Below are 27,882 nucleotides of genomic sequence, written 5' to 3'. Positions count from 1 at the left end.
GTGCTGACAATTCAGTGCCTGGAGCCTGCTTCAGATTCTGTGTGTCCCTTTATCTACACCCCTCCCCAACTCACGCTCTGTCTCTCTCAAAAATAAATAAACATTGGGGTGCCTGGGTGGCTCAATCGGTTAAACTAAACGTCTGACTTCAGTTCAGGTCATGATCTAGCAGTCTGTGAGTTTGAGCCCCATGTCGGGCTCTGTGCTGACAGCTCAGAGCCTGGAGCCTGCTTCAAATTCTGTGTCTCCCTCTCTCTCTGACCCTCCCTTGCTCACACTCGCTCTCTCTCTCTCTCTCTCAAAAATAAATAAATATTTTAAAAAATTTTAAATAAACATCAAAAAATGTCTTTAAAAATGATTTTGAGGGGCGCCTGGGTGGCTCAGTCGGTTAAGCAGCCGACTTCGGCTCAGGTCATGATCTCGCAGTCCATGAGTTCGAGCCCCATGTTGGGCTCTGTGCTGACAGCTCAGAGCCTGGAGCCTGTTTCAGATTCTGTGTCTCCCTCTCTCTGATCCTCCCCCCTTCATGCTCTGTCTCTGTCTGTCTCAAAAATAAATAAACGTTAGAAAAAAATTTTTTTAATGATTTTGATGTAGCATGATCTCTAATAGTGTGAAATGCCTATACCAAGCACTTATCTGTAATTATTCACAATTGCATCATTTGTGATGGTTTATAAAACAAAGATGGTTTATCAGTAAACAGTCAATAAAACTGTAATACTGGACACTTAAGACAGTGTAGAAACCCATTTCAGCTCAGTGTGTGAAGCCAGCAACCTAATCCTATGCAGAATGACAAACCCAGACCACTTGTAATGTGTAAAAGAAAAAAAAATCAATGGGAAGAAACATGGATCCAGGGAGATGATCAAAATCACCAATCTATCCAGAAAAGAAGGCTTTTATTTCAGTTTTGGATGAACACCGGAAATAAAAATAAATCCAAAACGAGTTTTTTAAAGTTCTTAAATCAGATTTTTGTTCTATTTACTTTATACCCATTATATAGCATGATTTCTTAGCTTTAAAGAAAGGTGAAACTAAGATAATAGACTGAAGAGTGAAGTCTTAATAAGAATACTTTGAAAGTATGTATTCAATCACTTCAGATAAACAATGGACTATTTTTATTTATGTATGTTAAAGAAGCTCTAGGAATTTGTGGTTAGTCATTACTGATGTATTTCTTGAAAGATATGTTATTAAAATTTTTTATCAAGATGATGCATGGGCACATTTTGTCTTGGGTTGGATTCTGTAGCAGCAGAGCCTCTGAGGGGTCTGTTGAGGGGAGCACTCTCAGAAGACACCTGTCATTGAGTGAAAGGAACAGAAGAGAGCAAGGAAGGAAAGCAGAAACAAGCAAACAGTTTCAGGGACAGTCTAGCCTCAGCCTGACCTCACCAGCTCTGCAGGGTGAATTGTATAGACATGGCCTAGGGGGCAGCTCTCACCAGTTAGCAAAGAGCAGGCCCCCCGACTAGGGCATGGGAGTGTCCTGTTGGCAGCCAACACCCACAACAACTGGGGGTGGGTCTGCCGACCTGGTACATGTATATCTGTCTTCCTCAGTGCCTTCTTCCCGTAAAGACATCTTTAGGCTGTTGACGTGGCATATGTTGTCTGTGCACGGCAGGTGTTCAGTTCATAGCTGATGGCTGAATAAACAAATGGATAGATGCTGCAGAGAAGATACTGAGGAACTAGATAGTAACAACATGATAATAATAATAACTAGCATTTGTAAAACATTTGCCATGTGCAGACACTAAGTGTGGATTATTTTTGTCTGGTAGGAATTTTTATTACCCCTGTTTTTACACCTGCAGAAACTGAGATGGATGTGTTCTCCAGGGCCACATAGCTGGTGTAATAGCAGAGCCCACACTCCTATCCTCATTATACTAAACACTCAGAAATGAGGAAAGTGAAATAAATCAAGTAAATACTGAAAACCCCTGATCCTGGGTCATCTGTAGCTTCATAGACTGTTTTTCTTCTTCTTTTAAAAAGTGGAATCAACAGCTCATCTCTCTCCTTCAAAAAGGCCAGAAATGTCGACTCCAAGATAATCCTTGAATAAAAATCAGAAATTCTAGAATCCTTAGATCATTCAGAGTAGTGGAAATACCCACAAGATCCCCAGTCTTTTTGTCTGTGCTCTATGATAGATTAGCCATTGAATGTGCACATATACAATTATGCATTTTAAATTGGTTGTTTATATGCAGACCTGGCTGCAGCTCAAAATATGATGAATATTGGAAGGCATGAAATTAAAATGGATGTTAATTATTTTTCAGCATTCCTCCAAGGCACAAGTTTTCAAACTCAAAATCTCATGGGTCTTTTGGCGAAAAGCCTTTAATACATTTGGGGCCTCTCTAGTGAGTTGCTTCGTTCTTCAGTGTGATTCCTGGTTTGCTCTGTGCCATCATGTATGAGATAAGGGACTTAGAGTTGAAGGCACATCCCTCTGTAATTTACTTGATATATTAAAGAAAAACTTACAGTGACACATTTTATTTATTTTTTTAATAAAATCTGGGTACTGGCATGCATATGCTTGTGGATTTTTTTAATGTTTATCCACTTATTTTGAGAGAGAAAGGGAGAGAGAGAGCGGGAGGAGGGGCAGAGAGAGAGGAGAGAGAGAATCCCAAGCAGGCTCCATGCTGTCAGTGCAGAGCCTTACACAGGGCTTGAACTCCCTAACTGTGAGATCGTGACCTGAGCCACAATCAAGAGTCAGATGCTTAATCGACTGAACCACCCAGGTGGCCCACAATAACACATTTTAAATAAATGCTAATATTATCCTAAAATGAGGTAAGTATCTGACTACTTACAAATCTTTAAAAATTATGCACCTGAATTGTAAAAAGAGAACCTATATTGTTTTCTCTTCCATGCGCACTCACGGGTTTATGCTTAACCGCCCCCCCACCTCTTGGCTATCTCCCAGCTGTGTTAATTGTGACTGAACATATACAGAACCAGAATCTGCACATTCATAATAGTGGCTCTGCCTCTCCTGACAAGACAGCTAAGTAGGTCATGATTTTATGCCAAAAGGAAATGGCCTTTTGGTGGCCAAAGGACTGTTTTTATACTCCGTGGAAACCTGTTACAGTGATCTAGCATCAGCATCATCACTGTTGTTTCTCATGCCAAATTCACCACTTTGCCCACAATCCCCCATGTTGCCTTTCCAGTCAGGAAATAGTGATGGAATTCCTTTTAAATATTTTAAAATGCAGGAAGGCATTTTACGATACTACAGTTATTACCAGCTTTCAGGGTAAACACAGAAATCTAGTTCTTAGGGCATGATTTTTGTAATAGCTTATACTTCTTTTTGAGGCAGAGTCATTGAGATCATTCATTTATTAATCCATTTAGTCACTTGCAGAGCACCTCCTATAGGTTCGTGACTGTGCTTGGTCTGAAAGAGATTGCAGAGAAGTAAAAGGGAGGCAAGATCGGGGTAATTTGTTGCTACTGTGCCTTTTATTTCCTCTATCAATTTATGATGGTTTTTATAAAATAATTTAAACCAGGGTTTTTTTCTTTAAAGCAGAAGCAATTATAAGTAAGACCTATGAAGTTGTCAGAAAGATACGTAAATCATTTTGGACTTAAAAGAATTTATTTCATTTTAAATGCTTCCAGAAAATGTGATTCTGCACAGACAACCATTTACCACTCTCTAACATAGTAATAGGGGATACTTTTTGAGATCTTTGTGCCAAGCTCTACGGTAATAATGGATTCTCTTACTTAACTTTGGCGATCTACAACCACATGACACAGGCACTATGGTTATCACCTTTTTATGGATGAGGAAAGAGGCTTAGAAAATCAGTAACTCCTCCAAAGTCACACAATGAATAACGATAGTGCTAGGATGTGAATCCAGATGGTCTAGCTCAAAAGTCTTGCTCTACACCTTATCACTTCCTTTGTTATCTGTGGTCAGAGCAAAACAATGAATTATTATTGACATTAATGAGAAACTTAATTCTCTAACCAGACAAAAAAATAGTGTTGTCTGTGTGTTGTCTGATTTGTTAATTATTGTCAGATGAAGAAGAGTATATTTATTAGATCTGATGGGGCAGCCATAAACCCAGATAAGGACATTTATGAGTCCTAAATATTTGGGGCTCAAATGCCCTCTCTCCTATGACACTTTCTTTAATCCTCAATTTCACCCACCCCACACATCCTTCTTAATCCCCCTTCCCTCTCTGATACTAATTAATTCTCCTTTTTCCTTTGATCTCCCACTGTACATTTCTATATGAGTCTGTGACAGCTCTTACTCTGTATGAATGTTAGGGTTCAAGTGAATGCCTCCTCACTGGGCTGTGACTCTTTAAGGGTGAGAGTCCTGTTTTACTGAGCACTGAGCCTCCAGTGCATGTCATGTAATAGGTGCACAAGTGTTTTTAAATGAACGAATTAATAAAAGTTTCCACACATTCAGTAGTGTGACTTATATTCCATGGAGAGGGCATTCACAGGAGATGAAAACAATCCTCTCTCTTTTACTATATGATACAAGGAGTCAAACACCTTTGCATTCTGCACCTACAGCAAACATTAGGTACTCAATAAATATGTGTTGAGTAAATGAAAACAAACCAGGAGAACTTTTCAATGAGCTTGCAAGGGGCCCCGTGGAATGTGGTAAGTTTTCCAGATGTCCTGCAAAGCCGCTTTGTCATTTTGTAAAAGCTGACTTACTGCGTTTGTTTTTGTGTAATCAAAGCTGCCTCATTCTATGAGCCTGGAGGTTGTATTTGAAATTGGCATTAATTTTGTTTTTCTTAGGCTCAGCTTTTTGCCTGAGGCTCCTAAAAGTTTCTCATTGGCTCTGGTCTCCATTGACAGTCCCATGTGTACCAAGTGGAATGTTGTCTATAAAATTTTGGAGGAGCCTGTTACTTTGCAAATGCTATGCACCCTTTATATTTTACGTAAGGTTACCAATCCCAATCCCCTTTAGGAGGACATTCACCATGTCTATGATGGTAAAGATAAAAATAAAAAGAGAAGCAGACTCAGCTGGAGACAGCACGGAAGCTAATTGGCTTTTCAGATGCTGTACTCCCTTTGTCTCTGAGTGAAGTCAACCTTTGTAGAACAGAATCTCTCATTGCTGGTGTCTTTGGGAAGCTAAGGATTTCCTCTAGGGTCTCAAGCATACCTGAAAGTAAAAACATAGAGGAATAATTAACTGAAAATAACCTCCCACAGACAAAAACAAAAACAAAACAAAAAACATTGATGGAGAAGGTGGAGCCAGGATGGGATGAGATAGAGCCATTTTCTACAGCTGTACTCCTGACTCGCTCATCTTTCTCCTCGCAAGTTTCTGCATCAACCACTGCCTGAAAGATCTATCAATACCAAACTTACTCAACAGAATCAACCCAGCACTACACAGAAATTAAATTTGCTGAGTCCACAGTTGGTTAAGTGTTACGTGGCCAAAAAAATTCTTTTTCTAGATGGTCCACTTCAAAATTCAATGAATAAAATCTAGATACTGCTTATGGATGACACATGATCTCTTTTTCTGCAGGTTGCTTCTAGTCAGAGGTTAATCATTCTAGCAGAGGAATAAGAAAAGTAACTGTCCTAGTGGAGTCAGCTAAATGCACATAAGGTCTTAGCATCAGAAGCGTTTATAGGGATGTTTTGTCCATTGGCATATTAGTTTCCCTCCTCTGTCCATGGACCTAAATATATATCCCATTATTACAGATCTGATCTACATTCTCATAATTTTATTTTTCTCTATTTCCTCATTTATTTTTTTCCTAAAACTTGGAGCAAAACTGTGGAATTATCCAAGGGGCCCAATGACTATTAAGTTGTTAAACAATCCTCCGTTCTGTTTCCATTCTTTAATTATTTCTTACTATCAAGCCTGTCACAGCCATCTTGCTAATAAGTTAATTATTCTAAAACAAAGGCCAGTTTGGTTTTTTGGGAACTTGGCACACACAATGTTATCACAAAATACAAGACTTAGGGTTAGTGAGTAAAGGGAGAAATGAGGATGGTTGTTTAAATGGCTCTGAATTTGGAAATGACCTTAAAGCTAAAATTAGAGAGGAAAAAGAAATGAGTGTGGGATAACTAAGAACATAGGATTTGTTCTTTCCAGAGCTAAAATAACTTAGTTCTTAAGAGCACAAGCATTGTAATAAGACCTGAGACCGTACCTAAGCCCTGCTGTTCATCAGTTGTATGACCTTAAGTAAGTACTTACCTTTCTGAGCCAACTATTTCCTTGGGAGAGTGATCCCCCAGGTTGTTCTAGGGGTTAATTGAGATGTTTGCAACGTGCTTTGCCTGTTGCCTAGTGTAGAGCAAGTACTCAATAAGTGGTAAGTACCATTAGGCACAGTAGTTGAGCTCAGCTGTCATGTTCTTGGGTACACAGACCAGCACACACATACTACATACACATGGCCAGGGGTTTCTGATAGGGGAAGCAGCTACCAGATCAAAAATCCCAAAAGGGCACCCAAATAACTTCAGGAAACAAGAAGGTACATCACTCAGTCCCTTCTCAGAAGGCACATCCCAAGATCTTTTTTTTTTAAGTTTTTTTTTCAACATTTATTTATTTTTTGGGGGACAGAGAGAGACAGAGCATGAACGGGGGAGGGGCAGAGAGAGAGGGAGACACAGAATCGGAAACAGGCTCCAGGCTCTGAGCCATCAGCCCAGAGCCTGACGCAGGGCTCGAACTCACGGACCGCGCGATCGTGACCTGGCTGAAGTCGGACGCTTAACCGACTGCGCCACCCAGGCGCCCCTCAAGATCTTAAGGCACATGTCACGCCTTTCATCCGTTTGCACTGCTGTTTCTCTGATTGGAATGCCCTTCCCTTCCCTTCCTTTCCTTTCCTCTCTTCAATTTTCTTAGTCTCACTTGTTCAGAACTTGACTCACGGGTCAGCTTTCTCAACCCCACACTGCCCACTTGTCCAGCTCCATTTCCAGGGCACCCAATGTGCACCCTCATTACACCCCTTCCCATAAGTAACTGTCATTAATGATTTACATATCATATACTCAATGTAGACCTTGAATTCCATGAGGGCAGTGACTCTGGCATATTTGACTGAATGTAATTATTTCCCCCAAATCATACTTATTTCATGTTCATGTCTCCAACAAGGAGAAACATTAGCATGATTCTTCTAACAGCTATTTTATGATCCACAATGATCATTGACTATTCCCATAAAATATGTTTCTGTAAATGTTAAGTGCAGTCCCAAAGAAGTTTGTAAACAGAAAGACAGAACTACAAAAAGAATTAGATTGAAAATTTTAACTTCTTTCCTACTTGTAAGTGGTATGTTTCATCGTAATGTCCTATGCTCATATTGTAAGATTCATTTCCCTCCGTTTTTCATTTTCTAAGCTGACCTCTTTGATTCCATTTGACCTCCTCCTGAGTCTCCACACAGTTATGAACTGATCATATTTGGCTCTGGTAGTTAAAGTCAACACTGCTGGAAAGAAAGTTTTAAAAATATAAGAATGATGTCTTCTGCCCATTTCTTAACTGTGTTATTGGTTTTTTGGATGTTGAGTTTGATAAGTTTGATAAGTTCTTTATAGATTTTGGATACTAACCCTTTATCATTTGCAAATATCTTCCATTTTGTATACTGCCTTTTAGTTTTATTGATTGTTTCCTTCACCGTGCAGAAGCTTTTTATCTTGATGAAGTCCCAGTAGTTCTTGTTGCTTTTGTTTCCCTTGCCTTCTGTGACGTGTCTAGTCTGAGGTCGAAGAGGTTGCTGCCTGTGTTTTCCTGTAGGATTTTGATTGTTTCCTGCCTCACATTTAGGCCTTTAATCCATTTTGAATTTATCTTTGTGTATTTAAAAAAAAATGGTCCAGTTTCATTCTTCTGCATGTCACCATCCAGTTTTCCCAGAACCATTTGTTGAAGAGACTGTCGTTTTTTCCATATTCTTTACTGCTTTGTCAAAGATGAGTTGACCACACAGTTGTGGGTCCATTTTTGGGTTTTCTATTCTGTTCCACCAGTGTGTCTGTTTTTGTGCCAGTACCATATTACCTTGATAACTACAGCTTTGTAATATAGCTTGAAATCCGAAATTGTGATGTCTCCAGTTTTGTTTTTTTCAGGATTGCTTTGGCTATTCAGGGTCTTCTGTGGTTCCATACAAATGTTAGGATTGTTTGTTCTAGCTCTGTAAGAAAGGCTGGTGGTATTTTGATAGGGATTGCATTAAGTGCGTAGATTGCTTGAGTCGCATAGACATTTTAACAGTGTTCTTCCAATCCATGAGGATGGAATGCTTTTCCATTCCTTGTGTCTTCTTCAATATCTTTCATAAGTGTTATATAGTTTTCAGAATACAAATCTTTTATCTCTTTAGGTAGGTTTATTCCTAGATATCTTACTGGTTTTTGGTGCGATTGCAAATGGGATCAATTCCTTGATTTCTTTTTCTGCTGCTTCATTATTGGTGCATAGAAATGCAACAGATTTCTACACACTGATTTTATAACCTGTGACTTTGCTGAATTCATGTATTAGTTCTAGAAATTTTTTGGAGGGGTGTTTCGGGTTTTCTACATAGAGTATTATGTCATCTGCAAATAGTGAATAGATACTTTTCCAAAGAAGACATCCATGTGGCTAGCAGACACATGAAAAGATTCTCAACATCACTCATCATAAGAGAAATACAAATCAAAACCATGATGAGACACCACTTCACACCTGTCGGAATGTACAATTAACAACACAAGAAGCAACAGGTGTTGGCGAGGATACAGAGAAAGGGGAACACTCTTTCACTGTTGGTGGGAATGCAAACTGGTGCAACCATACTAGAGAACAGTATTTGATGTTCCTCAAAAAACTAAAAATAGAACTACCCTATATGATCCAGCAATTTGTAAATAATAGATATTTACCCAAAGTATACAAAAATGCAGATTCAAAGGGGTACATGCACCCCAATGGTTATAGCAACATTATCAACAATAGCCAAATGATGGAGAGAACCCAAATGTCCATCAAATTATGAATCAATAAAGAAGCTGTGATATATGTATTATACATATGATATTGTATATCATACATATATATATATACACACACACACACTATGTATACACACACACACACACACACACACACACACACACATGAAATATTACTTGGCCATCAAAAAGAATGCAGTCTTGCCACTTGCAACATTAATGGAGCCAGAATGTACTATGCTAAGTGAAATAAGTCAGAGAAAGACAAATACCATATGATTTCACTCCTATGTGGAAATTAAGAAACAAAACAGATGAACATATAGGAAGGGTGGGGGAAAAGAAAGGGAAACAAAATGCAAGAGGCTCTTAATAATAGAGAACAAACTATGGGTTGACAGAAGGAGGTGGGTTGGAGATGGGCTATATGGGTGATGGTATTAAGGAGGGCACTTGTGATGAGCACTGGGTGTTGTATGTAAGTGATGAATCACTGAATTCTACTCCTGAAACCAGTATTGCACTGTATGTGCAAATACTTAAATTTTGAAAATACAGTAAAACATTGGTTTGCAAGCATAATTTGTTCTGGAAATATGCTTATAATCCAAAACACTTGTATATCAAAGCAAATTCCCCCATAAAAAATAATGGAAATTCAGATGACTCATTCCACAACCCAAAAATATACATATAAAAAGGTTACAGTACTGTAATATAAAAGAACATACAAAACATAAAGAAAAATAAACAAATTAACCTGCACTTACTTTGAAAACCTTTGTGGCTGGTCTAAGAGAGACAAGAGAGAGGAGGATTATTGTGTAGGGTGACTTTCACTATCACTCATGGATGTTGACTACAGTACAGTATTAATTAAGTCTTATAATATTCTGTATTTAATGTAATTGGCAACAAGGCAGCAGAGGAAAGGGTCTATATCTGCAGGCAATCTGACCTAGAATGAAGCATAGCATTTCTAAGCTTACTCTTGTATGGAAAAGCAAAGGACTGTCCGTACATGCTTTGAGGTGACAAAAATACACTAGTGCCAGTTGTGGGTACCTTCCAATGTTCTGAAAAATCACTGATTTTTACACCATGGTCTGAGAGGGCGTATCCCACAGAGATAGAGAGAGAGAGAAGAACCACTGGCTCAGTTGTGATGATGTGACACTTGGCATCACATACTATTCATATTGCAAGACATGGCTCATTTATCAAGTTAAAGTTTATTAGAAATGTTTGCTCGTCTTGTGGAACACTCGCAGAACAAGTTAACTCACAATCCAGGGTTTTACTGTAATAAAAGCAGAAGAAGGAAACATCTCAACTACAGGGAAAGGAAAGAAAAGAAAGAAAAATAAATAAGTAAAAGGAATTAGAAAGAGCCTGATCTTCCCAGGGCCTAAATTAGCCTCTAGTCACACATCTGGTGCTTAGGCAGCACAGCGGTTTTTTCAGGCTTCCAGGGTGCCACTTAGGGCTCTGCAGCAGGAGACACTTGAGCACTGGAGAGAATGGAGCCTGTAATTAGAAAAGGTACCAAATGTCACATGAGGCTGAAATTTGACTTCTGAGACTCTTAACTAGCTTCTTTAGTTTGGAAGCTTTCTTGGCAGAGGTTTAAATCTTTATCCCACCACCTTGTAGTTGTATAAAACCTCAAATTGCTGGAATGCTGGGAGAGAGAGAAAGAAGGGGAAAACAGGAAGGGAAAAGAGTATTTTAATTAATCGAGTTTTCTGGTTAATTCAGTTTGGCAAGTATTTGTTGTCTATCTGTGGGGCTCAGAGCCTTGTGAGGTGCAATGGAGAAAAAATAGGAACTGCACAATGTGATTCTCATCTATAATGGGCATATCTTGTCTGTTCTCCATTTTCTTCTTTTAATCTTTTTTATTGAGTTCTTTCAAAGTATTTTAGTCTTTATTGGTGCCTTAATAATTACAGAAAAGCTAACATGATCTATTCTTTCCTCCATGCATCTTCAGTGCCCAGCACATACCTGGCACAAAGCAGGTACTCAATAAATCTTTACTGAATTGAATTGCATCATGTATACAGTATAAGAGATTGGATAGAATCCATTTTAATTCTAAGACATATTCTAAAATTTGGCTTATTTGACAAAATCCATTATATAAATCTATTTGCTGGGCTACAGAACTGTCTCTTAGTTAATGTATCATTTAGTAGTATCGTTTTTTTAATTTATTTTTAAAATTTTTGTAATGTTTCCTTATTTTTGAGAGAGACAGAGTGTGAGCAGGGGAGGGGCAGAGAGAGAGGGAGACACAGAATCCGAAATAGGCTCCAGGCTCTGAGCTGTCAGCACAGAGCCCATCATGGACCTCAAACTCACAAACCATGAAATCATGACCTGAGCTGAAGTTAGATGCTTAAATGACTGAGCCACCAAGGTGCACCTTAATAAAATATTAAATCCTTTTCACATGTACTAAATAGGGGTTTATGTCAGCTACCTCCATTCACTGAGTATCTCTTTTATGTGCTTTCTGCAGCAAGTTCATTTTATTTTACTTTTTTTTCTAGCTTGAATTATAGCACCTGTAACATTGTGCAAGTTTCCAGTATACAGTGTGATGGTTTGATACGCGTATATGTTGTGAAATTTTCCCACAATAAGGTTAGTTAACACATCCGTCACTTCACATAATTACAGTGTGTGTTTGTGTGTGTGTAGTGAGAAAGTTTAAGATCTACTCTCTTAGCAACTTTCAAATATATAATATTGTTAACTGTGTCATTGTGCTGAATATTAGATCCCCATAATGTATTCATCTTCCAACTGGAAGTTTGTACCCTTCGACCCACATCTCCCCATTTCCCTTGTGCCTCAGCTACTGGCAACCATCATTCTACCCTCTGTTTCTATGAGTTTGGCTTTTTTTTTAGATGCCACATGTAGCAACTTAACTTTTTTTTCAGCAGTTTCAAAAGCATCGCATCATAGTGCCCACAGAGATTAATGAGCAGGATCTTGGCCATTTGCTACCCATTCATGATCTGAACATTGGTCAGTCTGCTCTGAGTTCTACCTGAGCCTACAAAATTTAATAATCAGCTACTATAGCCACAAACCATTCACTTCAAAAATTGTTCCAGACCCAGTTCCCACCACCAACTTGGATTTTTTATTCTTGGGCCTCCTCTCTCATCATCAACCTCCTTTATGACTGAAGACCTAGCCTTTCCCCTCTCATGGGTGGCATGGCCTTGTCCACCATCCCCTATGAGATGGCCAAAGCAAGGCTTCTGGAAAGCTGCCTGTCAGTCAGAGGCAGAGCTGCAGCCCTGGCTGGAGCGTAGGGAGGAGGGACTGAGCCAGGCCAGGCCCTGGGTACCAGTCCGTGGAGCTGTGGAGCAGAAGTAGAGCAGCCTCTCCAGACAGCAGCAGGCCAGACATGGACCCATAGCAGAATTCCTCTCTCCAACCCCAAAGAGGCTCTCAGAAAGAGGGTAGGCATACTCTTTCTTTGGTTGCTGAGAAAGGATTGAGTTGGGATGAAAAGGGACATGGATGATAGATGACGTAAGTCCTCTCCTCATACTGAGAGGCAGGGTAGTTTGCAGAAAGACATTTTTGAAGGCTACTATGGAGGGGTGCCTGCATGGCTCTGGCAGTTAAGCGTCCGACTTTGGCTCAGGTCATGATCTCACGGTTCCTGAGTTCAAGCCCACGTCAGGGTTTATGCTGACAGCTCAGAGCCTGGAGTCTGCTCTGGATTCTGTGTCTCCTTCTCTCTCTGCCCCTCCCCACTTGTGCTCTGTCTCTCTCTGTCTCTCAAAAATAAATACATGTAAAAAAAAATTTATAAAAAAAAAAGAAAGCTGCTATGGAGGGTATAACTGAAGTCAACAGTAGACAAAGAGGACTATGAAGCAGTAGCCAGTTTCCCTCTGAAATTGGTAACTTGAAGCTAACCCAGGAGAGCTCTGTGAGGAGCTAGGCAGTCTTCTGTCTCTTATAGTCAACTTTGCCTGTCCTTACTCCTTCCAGGGCTCCTGGCCAGCCTGCAGAGAGGGAGGCCCTTCTGCCAACAGCTACAGCCACCTAGTAGCATACACCCATCGCTCAGAGAAGTAAGACTCTACCAACTGTGGCCTGAAAATAGGGACTAGGGAATAAGATCAAGAATGTTTGAGTGTATTGCATCTGGACCTAGCATGGCTTGGCTTCTACAGATTCTTAGAGGCCTGCCCCAAGAGTCCTTCTGAAAGCCTTGATTTGTTTTACAAGTGCCCAGCTAAGATGAAGTCTGTCCGTGGAGCTAAGAGCTGATCCTCACAGCCTTGGCAGGTGATGGCGCTCACAGTTTGATAGACCAGATGTGGATTCAGATCCTGGCTCTACCACCTGCATGACCTTGGACAAGTTATTTACTCTCTCCAAGACCCAGGTTTTGAATCTGGTGATAACGATACCCCTTTTATAATAATATTGTAGGGACTTAATCATACAATCATATAAAGAAAGCCCTAACGGTGAATGGCACATAGTAGATGCTAAAAAAATGGTAACTGTACCTGGTACTTTGTTGATTGGCTGTTGATGCGGATGCAGATTCTGAAAAATGACCTCTGGGCTAATGTAATAACAATAATCAAAATTCGCAGTCTCCTTTTCTAAGTCTTAGAACAAGATAAGTCAGTCATTATTACATTAAGGTTTTGAGTTCAGGAAAAAACTTTTTCTTAAAACACTTCATAAATATTGCAGTAATTTTTTCTGGGGCCACTTTATTGTATTGACTTACTCCCGACCAAATTTTCCAGATGCTGTCTATAATCTGAATATCCAGTGAAATACAGATTCCATACAAAAAGCTGAGAAGTACTCATCTCTTCGCATACCAATCATGTCTGTTTTTAGGTATATCTTCTCACGTTTTCCCCTTATTTCATTCTGTTAAGAAATATGTTCTACACACCCTGGTTCAAGAACCCCGCTCATCAAAACAGGATTGATTCAGCTTACTCAGAATATTATCCCTGCCCACCCCCCACCAAATCCATGTTGGTGCTTTCCTTTCAGATTTTGTAATTAATTATGAAGGTTCAGAAACACAATTCTGCAGATGATTACCAACTGCCATTACTCCATCGCAGATAACTACACATTTCACTCCAGTTACCACAGATCTTTACGTTATTACTATTTTAATGCAATATCCAATTTTTGTTGGAGAAAAACAAAATCACTGTGAAGAGGATGCCAACCAATCGGTCATTTAGAGGGAAGTCTCTAAACATATAAAAGAGAAAGTTTGAAGTCCAATTATCTGCATGTTGGGGGATCTCCAGTAGCAGACGATGAAAGCCATTGGTGGAGAGCATGCTTAATTGAAATTCTTTGCATGAAACAAGGGAGAAGTAAATAATTCAGGCAATGAGTTTGATGCTCGGAGAATGATACTTAAGGGATGTATAAAACTAAGACAATACTAATAACAGAACCAGTTTGTTTCCTTCTCAAATTTAAGCAGAGAAAAAGTGAGAGGCAGACCTAGACTTAAGGAAAGGTGGAATCTGGAAAGAGAAATTGAACTAGTATTCTCCCTTCGAGTCCATTTAGAGATATTTTGTAAACCTAACATTCCTACCTAGCAGAGCGAAGAATGCAGAAAGCCCTGTCTCCATGGAGAAGATTTGGACAGCCTGTTGCAGCCTGCAAATCAGCGCCAAAAGAAAACAAAACCATAAACTCATTTTTGCCCTTAAAAATGCAAACCGTCACTGCCCCTTTCTCCTCACATGGCAGTGCTTCTACTCCCCCTCCTGTAATTTCTTTCCCTTATGCAGGTGTGTTTTGTATGATTTTGAAAGCTGTTCCCACATTTATTATTCAAGTTAAAACATGTGTTTGTGAGTCAACTGGGGAATTTGGTAAGCATCTTATTTTGAAACTTCCAGTTGACCTCCCCAGCCCTCTTAAATTAAATGACCTTAAACAGATTATGCAAGCCCATGTCCTCTGCGAGTCCATTCCCTCAGAATAAGAGAGTTTTGTTAAGATTGCTAGACAAACGACAGTCACCAAGAAAGATAAAGTTGCCCATCCAATCACAGAATTTCAGAGCTGGGAGCAACGTCAGACAGCATCTGCTCTAGTGGCACACGATTCCATCTGCCCCATGAAGCTCGGTTCTCACCTGTGAGATGTAGATAAACTTTCATTCCATCACCCTCCACCTAGGCTACCCCTGCAGCATTGTCACTTCTGCTCTGCTTTGCATTTTATTTTTTTTTCAACGTTTATTTATTTTTGGGGGGACAGAGAGAGACAGAGCATGAACGGGGGAGGGGCAGAGAGAGAGGGAGCACAGAATCAGAAACAGGCTCCAGGCTCTGAGCCATCAGCCCAGAGCCTGACGCGGGGCTCGAACTCACGGACCGTGAGATCGTGACCTGGCTGAAGTCGGACGCTTAACCGACTGCGCCACCCAGGTACCCCTGCTTTGCATTTTAAAGTAAACATCCTAGGTTCTTACAGCTCAAAACCTTTTTCCTTAAAAAGAAAAAAGAAAGAAAGAAAAATCATCACTACCTGAGTTTCAAAACACTATTTAGAAACTCAAAACCTGATAAGATTAGGGTTTCTCAGCTTTGGCACTATTGACATTCAGACTGGATAATCTTTGTCATGAAGGGGCTGTCCTATGCATTATAGGATATTTTGCAGCATCCCTGGACAGTCGTGTCCCCCTGCCAGTTGTGACCACCAAAAACGTCTCCCAACATTTGTTGGGAGTGGGGGAGAGATGGGTGGACAAAATCTCTCCTGGTTGAAATCCATTAATGTATATAGTTTGTGCAAAAACAAATAAATGTGCAATAAGTAAAATGATGATTTCAAAGCCAGTTTGCCTCTAACCATACATACAACCTCTCTAAACACTGAGCATTACCACTTTGCAAGAGCCTTAGCCAATTAAGTGTCAATTGTTCTGATAGTACCCCATCACAATGCTCTCCAAGGTCTGTATGCCACAATATCTGCTAAAAGAATGGAGGGAAGAGTCCCATGCCAGCCCTGGAGTTGTACAAGTGGGATGTCCCAGAAAATAAAGCAGCCTAAGTTCAATTCTGTGGTCCTGATGCAGAAGTAAATGAGCTTCAGCAGCATCTGCAAAATCCAGAGTTGAGTTGGTTATGTGGGTGTCCTCGTCCTTCTTCATGGTTCCATGTTCATCATCCAAACATTTAGCAGTAGTTAGTTGGAGTCTACCCACCATGTAGTAGTTACTCAGCAAATATTTGTTGAAGGTTTTTATGGATAGTGTTTTACCTTTTGCAATCTGCCTCTGGGCTGAGACAATCAGGTACATTAGCCTGTGCTAGAACTAAACATAGCTTTGTTCAAATCAGTCAGAGAATGGATATCTCCTGGAAAGTCTCAAAGTCTCTTGTATTCATTATTCCACAATCCCCAAGTTAAAAAAAAAGTGTGTATGTGTGTCCAAAATATAGAAGTGATCAAATAACTGTAAGATATACTCCCTCAGACCTAGGAAGTCAGAGAGAGAGACAAAAATGAACTGCAGGCTGTGTGCTGATGTGTTAAATATATACCATCTCCTTAGTCCTCACAGCAATCCTGTTGTGTAGGTGCTAAGAACAGGGGGGAAATAAGTTGCTCAAAGTCAGACGGCTGCTACAGGGGAAAGCAGAACTTCAAATCCAGCTCTAGCAGAGTTTTAAGCTATCTGAGCCCAATTTTAAGCCTCCCAGACTCACTTGTGCACCAGGCCTTGGTTGCTTATTGAATGGAGAGCCCTGGCCAGCACTGCCCTGTATCTCCAGCACTGCTGACAACCAGCCATCCTCTTCAGGGTGGAAGGCAGGGCTTCATCAAACCCACCATGGTGGAAGTCTTTACAGAGACAGCACTCAGACCCAAGCAGACCAGACCTACAGAGGCTCTGGCTTCTTTCAGCACTTCTAGATTCAGATGCTCTGCTGCTCCGCTCCCTGTGGTGTGGGGATACGTCTTCTCAGTGGCTGCCCCAGGGGCTAGACAGCACACCCAAGAATTAGAGGGTACTTAACTCCTCAGAGGTAAAACTTGGACCAGTGAAATACAGGAAACTGAAAGGACAAGTTCCCCCCCCCCCCCCATCAGACTGGTTCTGAAATGTAGATGGTCCATTTAGTCTTTCTAGAGACCAACCTAGCAGCTCTGTTTTCTTGTGAAGCTGAGGCCAGTCCAGGAATGTACTACCTTACATTTGTTTTCCTTTCCTGTTTGCCTTGTTTTTCTTTTTTCCTCACACTTACTGTCCTGAGGTTACACACACACACACACACACACACACACACACACACACACGGCACAAAACCTCTGGTAAAGTGTTAACCTATGTTTTGCTTTAGGCTCTGTTTTCTAGGAATCCCATGCTAAAACACAAATTTATGCTCTTTTATTTATAAAATCACAACACTGCCATCCATTTCTCAAAAGCCTAAGAAAAAATAAAATCCTTCTTTAGTACATGTTCCTCCTTACTGATGATACCTAACAAATATTTTGAAAATAAAAAACCATAATACATATGGGTATGAGGAGCAGTGCATCAAGATGGCACTAAATGTGCCTTCATGGTCTCCTCATATCTGCCCTAACCACCAGCTGCTTTTCTTATCTTGCTTTTAGATAAAAGGGCTGTGGTAACACTCATTCGAGCAGGGGTGCATTTGTCTTGCCACGATGGTATCTGCAGGGCGGAAAGTGTCAGTCATCCGAAGTGCAAATCCTAGCTCAGCTTATTGGCTGTTTGACTTGAGAAAGTCATAATATCTCTGAGTAGATATTTCCTCACCTGTAAAATAGAAAGAAAACTATCTGCCTCACCTTTCCCATGGGCTGATGTGACGTACAGAAAGCACTTTGAAGCACCATTCAGAGGTGCTTTAACTGTAAGGAGAAGTAAGAAAAATAACTTTCTAATTCAGGCTTTTAAAATTTCCCTTGCTAAAAATGATGAAACACTTCAGTAGGAGAATATAAAGGAATAAATCGCTTAGTTTCTTCTTAAATATTTCAAGATACTAATTAAGATTAAAAAGCTAAAGAGCTGAGACCTCTGGCCCAGATAAAATAAAAGAGACTGGATTTTCCCTCCCACTTGAAACAAACGAACAAAGAAAAATTTAAAAATCTTAAAAAACAATTCTCAAGATACCTTACAACAAGCCATAAGGTGATTCTTTGAGAGAAAGGAAACAAACACGGAAAGCCCTAGGATTGCTCTTACTGTTGGAAGTTTCCGGGCTACTGAGCAGGAAGAAGGAAGCCTTGTGGAGAATGGTGGACCAAATGGGTTGAACAGAGTTAAGAGTCTAAGAGACCAAGGTCAGAGGACAGAGTACCAGACATATGAGCTACACTGAAAGAGAACTCTAGAGATCTGCCAAGGGTTCCCCTCCAGTATTCAGCAGAGTACTGTGCAGTGTATGCATTTGAGGAAACTACCTGAAGCTGAGAGACAAAACCACCCAAAAGGATTAGCTGGTGCTACAGCAGGCTTGGAATAGTGCCTTTTTCTACCAGCCATTCTGGAAAACCTCTTAATTCACAAGGCAATGGGTAGAGTACTTTGAAGAGTCTTGCCTCTACTGTGGGGAATAATTGGACACTAAACACTGCTCTGGTCCAACCCAACAAGTCTTTCTTTTTTTCAAGTTTTTATTTAAATCCCAGCCAGTTAAAATATAGTGCAACACTAGTTTCAGGTGTAGAATTTAGTGATTCATCACTTACATTCATCACCAGATGTTCATTACAAGTGCCCTCCTTAATACCCATCACCTATTTAACCCATCCCCCACCCACCTCCCCTCTGGTAACCATCAGTTTATTCTCTATAGTTAAGAGCCTGTTTCTTGGTTTGCCTCTCTTTTTTCCCCCCTGTGTTCATTTGTTTTGTTTCTTAAATTCCATGTATGAGTGAAATAGTAAGTATTTGTCTTTCTCTGACCGACTTAGTTCACTTAGCTTAAGATTCTCTAGCTCTATCTACGTCATTGAAAATGGCAAAATTTCATTCTTTTTGATGGCTGAGTTATATATATATATATTATATATATTATATATATTATATATTATATATAATATTATATATTATATATTATATATAATATATATTATATATATTATATATTATATATATATAATTTATATATAATTTCTTTATTCATCAGTCAATGGACATTTGGGCCCTTTCCACAATTTGGCTATTATTGATAATGCTGCTATAAACATCAGGATGCATTTGTCCCTTTGAATCAGTATATTTGTATCTTTTGGATAAATATCTAATAGTGCAATTGCTGGGTCACAGGGTAGTTCTATTTTTAACTTTTTGAGGAACTTCCAAACTGTGTTTTAGAATGGCTGCACCAGTTTGTATTCCCATCAACAGTGTAAGAGGGTTCCCCTTTCTCCACATCCTTGCCAACACCTGCTGTTTTCTGTGTTGTTAATTGTAGCCATTCTGACAGGTGTGAGGTGGTATCTCATCATGGTTTTGATTTGTATTTCCCTGATGATGAGTGATGTTGAGCATCTTTTCCTGTGTCGGTTGGCTATCTGGATGTCTTCTTTGGAAAAATGTCTATTCATGTCTTCTGCCCATTTCATCACTGGATTATTTGCTTTTTGGGTGTTGAGTTTGGTAAGTTTTTTTATAGATTTTGGATACTGACCCTTTATCAGATATGTCATTTGCAAATATTGTCTCCCATTCAGTAGGTTGCCTCTTAGTTTTATTGTTTCCTTTGCTATGCAGAAGCTTTTTATTTTGATGAAGTCCTAAAGTTTATTTTTGCTTTTGTTTCCCTTGTCTCAGAAGGCATACTTTGTAAGGAATTGCTACGGCCAATGTCAAAGAGGTTACTCCCTGTTTTGTGCTCTCAGATTTTGATAGTTTACTGTCTCACATTTATGTCTTTCATCCATTTTGAATTTATTTTTGTGTATGGTATAAGAAAGTAATCTGGTTTCATTCTTTTGCATGTGCTGTCCAGTTTTCCCAACACCATTTGTTGAAAAGACTTTTTTCCATTAGATATTCTTTCCTGTTTTGTTGAAGATTTATTGCCCATATAGCTATCAAGCCATTTCTGGGTTTTCTGTTCTGTCCCATTGATCCATGTGTCTGTTTTTGTGCCAGTGTCATACTGTCTTCATCACTGCATCAGTGTTGTAATATAACTTATAGTCTGGAACTGTGATGCCTCTAGCTTTGCTTTTGTTTTTCAAGACTGCTTTGGCTATTTAGGGTCTTTTGTGGTTCCATGTGAAGTTTAGGATTATTCTAACTCTGAAAAATGCTGGTGGCATTTTGATAGGGATTACATTAAATGTTCAGATTGCTTTGGGCAATCTGGACATTTTATTTTTTTTTTATTTTTTTTTCAACGTTTATTTATTTTTGGGACAGAGAGAGACAGAGCATGAACGGGGGAGGGGCAGAGAGAGAGGGAGACACAGAATTGGAAACAGGCTCCAGGCTCTGAGCCATCAGCCCAGAGCCCGATGCGGGGCTCGAACTCACGGACCGCGAGATCATGACCTGGCTGAAGTCGGACGCTTAACCGACTGCGCCACCCAGGTGCCCCAATCTGGACATTTTAATAATATTTGTTCTTCTAATCCATGCGTGTGGAATGTTTTTCCCTTTCTTTGGGTCATCTTCAGTTTCTTTCATCAGTGTTTTTATAGTTTTCAGAGTGCAGGTCTTTTACCTCTTTGATTAGGTTTATTCCTAGGTATCTTATGCTTTTTGGTGCAGTTGTAAGTGGGATTTATTCCTTGGTTTGTTTCTATTTCTGCTGCTTGATTATTGGTGTATAGAAATGCAACAGATTTCTATACATTCATTTTTTATCCTGCAACTTTACTGAATTTGTGTATCAGTTCTAGCAAATATTTGGCTAGCCCAATAAATCTTAAAACCAAGATCTGAAAGAATCAAGTTGTTTCCAAGTAACTAAACTGCATTCCAGAACAAAGCTCAAGAATATTTATAGGAATACAAAAATATCTAGCACCCAACACAGTCAAAATGATGATGCCTGGCGTCCAATAAAAATTACCAAGCATGCAAAAAAACAAGAAAAATGCCTCATAATGGTTGGAAAAAAATCAATCAGAACTAACTCAGAACTGGCACCAGATGTTAGAACCAGCAAAGGACATTAAAAGTTATAATTATATTTTGGCACCTGGGTGGCTCAGTCCAAGTGTCTGATTCTCGGTCTCGGCTCAGGTCATCATCTCAGGGTTCATTAGTTCGAGCCCTACATGGGGGCTGTGCGCTGACAGGGTAGAGACTGCTTGGGATTCTCTGTGTCCCTCTCTCTCTGCCCCTCCCCCACTCACAATCTCTTGCTCTCTCTAAAATAAATAAGTAAACATGTTTTTTAAACGGTTATAATTGTATTTTAGATGTTCAAACCTTCAATAGAGACCTTCAAACGTCAATAGAGATGTAGATTTTTTTAAAGACTCAAATTAAGCATCTAGAGATGAAAGCTACAATGTATGAGCTGAAAGATACCCAGGATGAGATGAACAGTGTATCCATACAGTAGAATACTACTCAGCAATGAAAAGGAATGAACTATTGATACAACATTGATGAATCTCAAAATAACTGGGCTGAGTAAAAGAATCCAGATGAAAAGGATTGCATTCTGTATAAATCCTTTTATATAAAATTCTAGAGAATGCCAAAAAAATCTATAGTTAGACATATAATCAATGATTACCAGGTAGGGGGGCAGGAGGAAAGGATTCATTCCCAAGAGGCACAAGGAAACTTTTGGAAGACATAGTTATATTCACTATTTTGATTTTTATGATGGTTTCACAGGTATGCAGACACAGATGTCAAAACTTACCGATTTGAATGTACAGTTTATTATATATTGATTATAACTCAGTACTAAAGTGTATTTTTAAAAACCATTGCACAACTGGGAAATAGAGAACTTATAAATATAACTGCATTTTTTCAATATTTACATTTTTTGTAAATTTTAAAGAATGGTAAAATGTTTAAATCTGTCATTTTTATTACATCTAAGTCTACGGTGTCTACAGACTACATCTTTTGTGTAGGAGCTGTAGTATCTAGTATAGTAACTAAAGTTTGGTTTGGGGGCACTTTCCTTTTTCTTTTTTTTAACAGTACATTAGAAAATCCCCCCCTCCGCTCTTGTTTAGAACTCCGTATTTTCATGAGTTTAAAAATTTTTTTAATCTTTATTTATTTTTGAGAGAGAGAGAGAGACAGAGTCAGAGCAGGGGAGGGGCAGAGGGAGAGGGAGACACAGAATCTGAAGCAGGCTCCAGGCTCTGAGCTGTCAGCACAGAGCCCGATGCTGGGCTCGAACTCACGAACCATGACCTGAGCCAAAGTTGGACGCTTAATCAGCTGAGCCACCCAGGCACCCCTCATGGGTCTCTTAAATGAAAAACAAAAACCCTAAGAGCCAGAAGCCACAAGGTAAGTTTCAATTATCATTTTCTTCCAAAGCTTACTTTATAAGTTACGAAAATTCTACACATTTTTCTTAATCATAAATGACTGTAGGGACACCTGGGTGGCTCAGTCTGTTAAGGGGCCGACTTCAACTCAGGTGGTGATCTTGCGGTTTGTGGGTTCGGGCCCTTCATCGGCTCTGTGCTGTCAGCTAGGAGCCTGGAGCCTGCTTTGGATTCTGTGTCTCCCTCTCTCTCTCTGCCCCTCTCCTGCTCATGCTCTGTCTGTCTCTGTCTCTCAAAAGTGAATAAACATTAAAAAATTTTTAAATAAATAAATAAATGCACGCTGACTCCCTCCTTCTTTGTTTGATATGTGTGGTCTAGACTGAAAAATCCTCCATGAGTCTGTTTAAGACTCAAGGGCTTTAGTTCCTGTTGACCTGCTTCATTAGAGATACAGTTATACGATGCTTGCTCATTATATTTGGGAATGAACTAATTTATGCATTCTCTTGTTCCCAACTTGTCTGTCCTGTTTCCCCCAGTTTGATGCTGACCGAAACGAAGATGAGGTGTTCTATGACATCAGTGTGGCAGTTGACAGCAAGTTATTTCCAAACAAAGAAGCTGCAGCAGGTAAGTCACCATGTCCTTTGGGCAACAGTATGGCCTGATCACCTGCCAACTGTCTGGAGCTTTGTAGTAATGTTGGAGCTCAACAATCTGCTGCAAGGTTTTAAGGATGACACCGTTCTCAGAGCTTTACACTCTCTGGTTTGAAAATAAAGGCTAAAACAAAATAGAAAAGAAGGACTATCCATTTGGCCCTTATAGTGAAAGCTTGCCTTCCAGTCATTGCACATGTAAATTAGCAAGCAGTCCCAATGTAACACACGACCTGTGTTACTATAATTGAAAAAGTCGAATCTAGCCCACTCTTTGTGCAACAATTAAAAGTTACAACTCCTCCAGGACTCCTTAACTCTGACATGTCTCTGCTGTGCCCCCTGGGAAAAGCCTCCCCTTCTGTCAGATAGCTGCTCCTCTCCCAACCCACAGCTCCTATTTTGGCTCTGTGCCTTCTCTTCCTAAGCATTCACCCCTAGAAGTTCGACCTTGGACAATAGTGCAGGGCAATCACACACCCTTATGTAAGCAGTACTCAAGGTTCTGTCCTTGACCCTTATCTCATTTTCTTTGACTGTCTGATTCTGGTCAACTCATTGTCCCTCATGGTCTCCACTATCTGTACTATGCAGATAACTCTCAAATCTTTGTCTCAGTCCTGAACTTTCTTCTCAGGCCATAAGGACAAAAAAACTTCTGGGCTGTAAAGAAAAAGACTAAACATGAAAAATGTTTACCCATATTTGATTTGAAGCCCCCTAAGAGTAGCTTCAAAGAAAGTCAAGGCAGTGATCTTTCTGGGCAGACCCACAGAGCACAGATAACAATGTAAACTCACCTGCCTGGTTTTCCAGTGATACTTATAGTAAGATGGCCTATTGTTGGAAAGACTGAATATTGAGCAGCATATAAGATCATATAAACCAGAGTGCTACTGCTCTGAAAAATGCTATGGCAGCCATGCTTTGTAAGTCAATATTGTATTTAGAACATTTATTTAGACCTCTAACAACAGATATCTAACTGCTAGGTATTCCATTTGTTAAGACAGTGGAGTGGAGGAGCTGATTTAAGGTGCCCCTTATTTTTATTTAAAAAATTTTAATTCCAGTAGAGTTAACCTACAGGGTTATATTGGTTTCAGTGTGCACATAGTGATTCAACAATTCCATACATTACTCAGTGCTCATCATGATAAGTGTACTCTTAATCCCCTTCACCTATTTGACCCATCCCCCCACCCACCTCCCCTCTAGTAACCATCAGTTTGTTCTCTATAGTTAAGAGTCTGTTTCTTCGTTCACCTCTTGTTTTTCTTTCTTCATCTCTTTTGTTTCTTAAATTCCTCATATGAATGAAATCACATGTTTGTCTTTTTCTGGCTGACTTATTTTGCTTAGCATAATACTCTCTAGATCCATCCATGTTGTTGCAAATGGCAAGATTTCATTCTTTTTGTGGCTGAGTAATATTCCATTGTGTATATATACCACATCTTTGTCCATTCATCTGTCGATGGACACTGAGGCTGCTTCCATAATTTGACTATGGGGAAAAATGCTGTAAAAACATAGGGGTGCATATAATCTTTTCCAGTTAGTATTCTTTGGGTAAATACCCAGTAGTGGAATTACTGGATCATAGGGCAATTCTGTTTTTAATTTTTTGAGGAACCGCCACATTGTTTTACACAGTGGCTGCACCAATTTGCATTCCCACCAACAGTGCAAGGGTTCCTTTTTCTCCACGTCTTCTAAGCTGCCCTTTCCTTTAGAACACTTGACACTTTGTGGCTCTCTAGTGGCATTTTTGAAAGGTGGCCTCGTCCTCCAGTGATGCAGCAGTGCTGGCTTTTGTGCTAGTCGGTAAACTGCCTGAGGACAGGTGCCTGCCCCATAGCGGAGGTCACCAGGGACCTCATCTCTCCATCTTTCCTTTCTATACCTCCAAACTTATGAACGAGGAAGGAGTCTGCTCACAGTCTCAACTCCTACTACCTCCCATCCACTCCTCCAAAGTCTGAAAGCTGAGTTCTGCTCCAGCTTTAAAATAAGCCTGTTCTATATATAACAGCCCTTGGTGATGAAGTGATCCTGGGAGGGACCGTGGTAAACTAGAAACACATGATGCCTCCCCTCAGAGGCAGCCCCTCTGAAGCTCCATGTTATTGTTGCCGTTAAGGCATGGACCAGTTGTTGCTGGATCTTTCTGTCTTTCAAGAGTGAATAGAAGACTGAATCTGTAGGTGAAATCTCGAGGCTTGTCAGTGTTGCTGACTCACCCAGTTGAACAGGTCATGTCTATGGCCACTGCTCTGTGAATTGTCAGCCCCCAGGTTTTGTCCCTGTACTCTTCCCTATTCCCTGGACCCTCTTTGCCGAGTCTCAGCTGCCCCACAGACCCCATATCACCTCCATGTGAATGGCTTTCCATTCTCCTTTAAAATTTTTCAAATCAAAATTCTTGTTTTTTAAGTTTATTTATTTTGAAAGAGAGAGACAGTGCGAGCAGGGGAGGGGCAGAGGGACAGGGAGAGAGAGAATCCCAGGTCTGTGCTGACAGCGCAGAACCAGACACGGGGCTCAATGTCACAAACCATGAGATCGTGACCTGAGCTGAGATCAAGAGTTGGACCCTTAACCAGCTGAACCACCCACGTGCCACTTAAGTAAAAATTCTATACATTTAAGATGTGCAACATGATGATTTGGCATGGATATGCACAGAGAAGTGACTACTACAGTTAAGCTAATTAATGTATCTTCTCTTCACATAGTTAACCATTTTCCTGTGTGTAATGGGAACACCCAAAATACATTATCTTAGCAAATTTCCAGTACTTAATACAGTGTTATTAACTATAGTCATCATGCTATCAACATTACATCCCTAGGCTTATTCATCTTACATATCAGCAATTTTGTACCATTTGGCCAAAATCTCCCCATTTCCCCCACCTTCATGCCATGGTAACCGCTGCTCCACTCTCTGCTTCAATGTATTTGACTTTTTTAGATTCCACGTATAAGTAAGATCATGCAGTTTTTCCCTTTTAAGGGAGCCAGGCAAAATTGTCCCTGTCCTCACAGCCCACACCAGTCATCATTCCTCAGGGACACCTTGGGAGTGCAGTCCCTGTTCTTTATCCCCACTCTAGTTGGCAGGGCTTTGTCATTCCTTGCCAGCCTCTTACCTCACCCCTGAATCCTGTTGCTGCCATGGGGATCCTGACAGAATGCAGCTCTGACCACCCTGGCTCCCTGACACAACAATACAAACAAAACAAAGCAAAACCTTCAATGACTTCCCTGCAGGCTGAGCACCAGTGTCCTTAGCATGACAGATATATGCATAGCTTTGCTGCAGTGGCCTTCCTCCTGCCCTAGCACTGCCTCCCACATACCCCACCAGCTTCCTCCAGTCCCTAGAATGTCTCAAACACCTTCCTGCCTCTGGCCATTTGCACTGGTTGTTTGGTATCCCTTCCCCCATGTGCATCCCCTCTCCTCTCTCACCCCCTAGCCCCTCCTTCACCCTACTTTGCATCACAGTTTAAATGTGATTTTCCTCCGGAGGTATTCTCAGCCCCCATCCCAGACCCGTTTAGACCCTGGCATAATCCCCTAAACTTTTCCTGCAGGCTGTTTATCACAATTATGATTATATAATCATGTATATGATTGTTTGCTACAATTCTGTTCCCCTGGGGCACTGGGTGGCTCAGTCAGTTAAGCGTCTGACGTTGGTTCAGGTCATGATTTCACAGTTCGTGGGTTCAAGACTCGCATCAGGCTCTCTGCTGTCAGTGCAGAGCCTTCTTCAGATCCTCTGTCCCCCTCTCTCCCCTCCCCTGCTCGCTCTCTCTCTCTCTCTCTCTCTCTCTCTCAAAAATAAAAATAAAACAAAAAATTTCTATTTCCTTTATTAGAGTGCAAGACTGTGTGTGGATGGAGAGTATGTGTATTTGTTTGATACCCAGTGTGCATCTCATAGGAGACGGCACAGAAGTGCTTTCTCAACTGGCTGATCACCTCGGCTGGGCTACTCGTCTCAGTGTGTGGACTCACAGCCACACCACGTTTTCTCTGACTCCAGAGCAGAGTGAGCATTTGCTTGCCTCCATGCCGTAGAATGCCGTTCCCCAGACCTGTGCACCCCATCTGCAGCCTCTCCTCGTCCCTAGAGTCCTCCATTCGTACTCTGGCAGAGCCATTCAGAGGCATCACCCAATCCCCGTGGACCTCAGATACCTTATCTGTAACAAGGGGATAATAAGAGCGCTACCTCAGGATCCTTGTGAAGAGCAAATGGTTTACATGGATAACAGTGTGTGGCTGTCATATTGAAAAGGCTATATATGAGTTAGTGTCTTTGCTGAGGGGTTGAGGCATCACTGGAAGAGACCACATCTTATTCAACACATTTCCCCATTTTCCTAGGTCCACTTCTAATCTCTTTGCCCTCTCTCTTTTCCTTCCTCCCCGGCCTCTGTCATGGAGTAACTGGAAAATCACCCCTGCGCTTCTCACCCAGAACAGTCCCAACACCATATCCCATGAGGAGCTCACTGTCTAGTCACAAATACTGTCAGGATATTTTTCCAAAGAAATGCAATGCTCTTCAAAGGAATGCTAACGGAAACTGTTACTAACACATTCCACGCCTGTTAGAATGAGAGCTGGG

At 40.5% G+C, this 27,882-nt stretch overlaps 1 protein-coding gene across 2 annotated transcripts in view; it reads left to right on the top strand.

Annotated features, from left to right (window-relative positions):
* AK5 (adenylate kinase 5) overlaps positions 1–27,882 on the top strand; it is a 258,183-nt gene that overhangs the window by 108,383 nt on the left and 121,918 nt on the right. For both annotated transcript variants that reach the window (XM_047871638.1, XM_047871639.1), the window contains exon 7: positions 23,118–23,208. In XM_047871638.1, the coding sequence (XP_047727594.1) occupies positions 23,118–23,208 (91 nt within the window). The remainder of the gene's footprint in view (positions 1–23,117; positions 23,209–27,882) is intronic.

This window comes from Prionailurus viverrinus, chromosome C1 (assembly GCF_022837055.1).
Source record: "Prionailurus viverrinus isolate Anna chromosome C1, UM_Priviv_1.0, whole genome shotgun sequence".
In the NCBI taxonomy this organism is placed as follows: Eukaryota; Metazoa; Chordata; class Mammalia; order Carnivora; family Felidae; genus Prionailurus; species Prionailurus viverrinus.
This window is presented reverse-complemented; position numbering and strand designations above follow the sequence as displayed.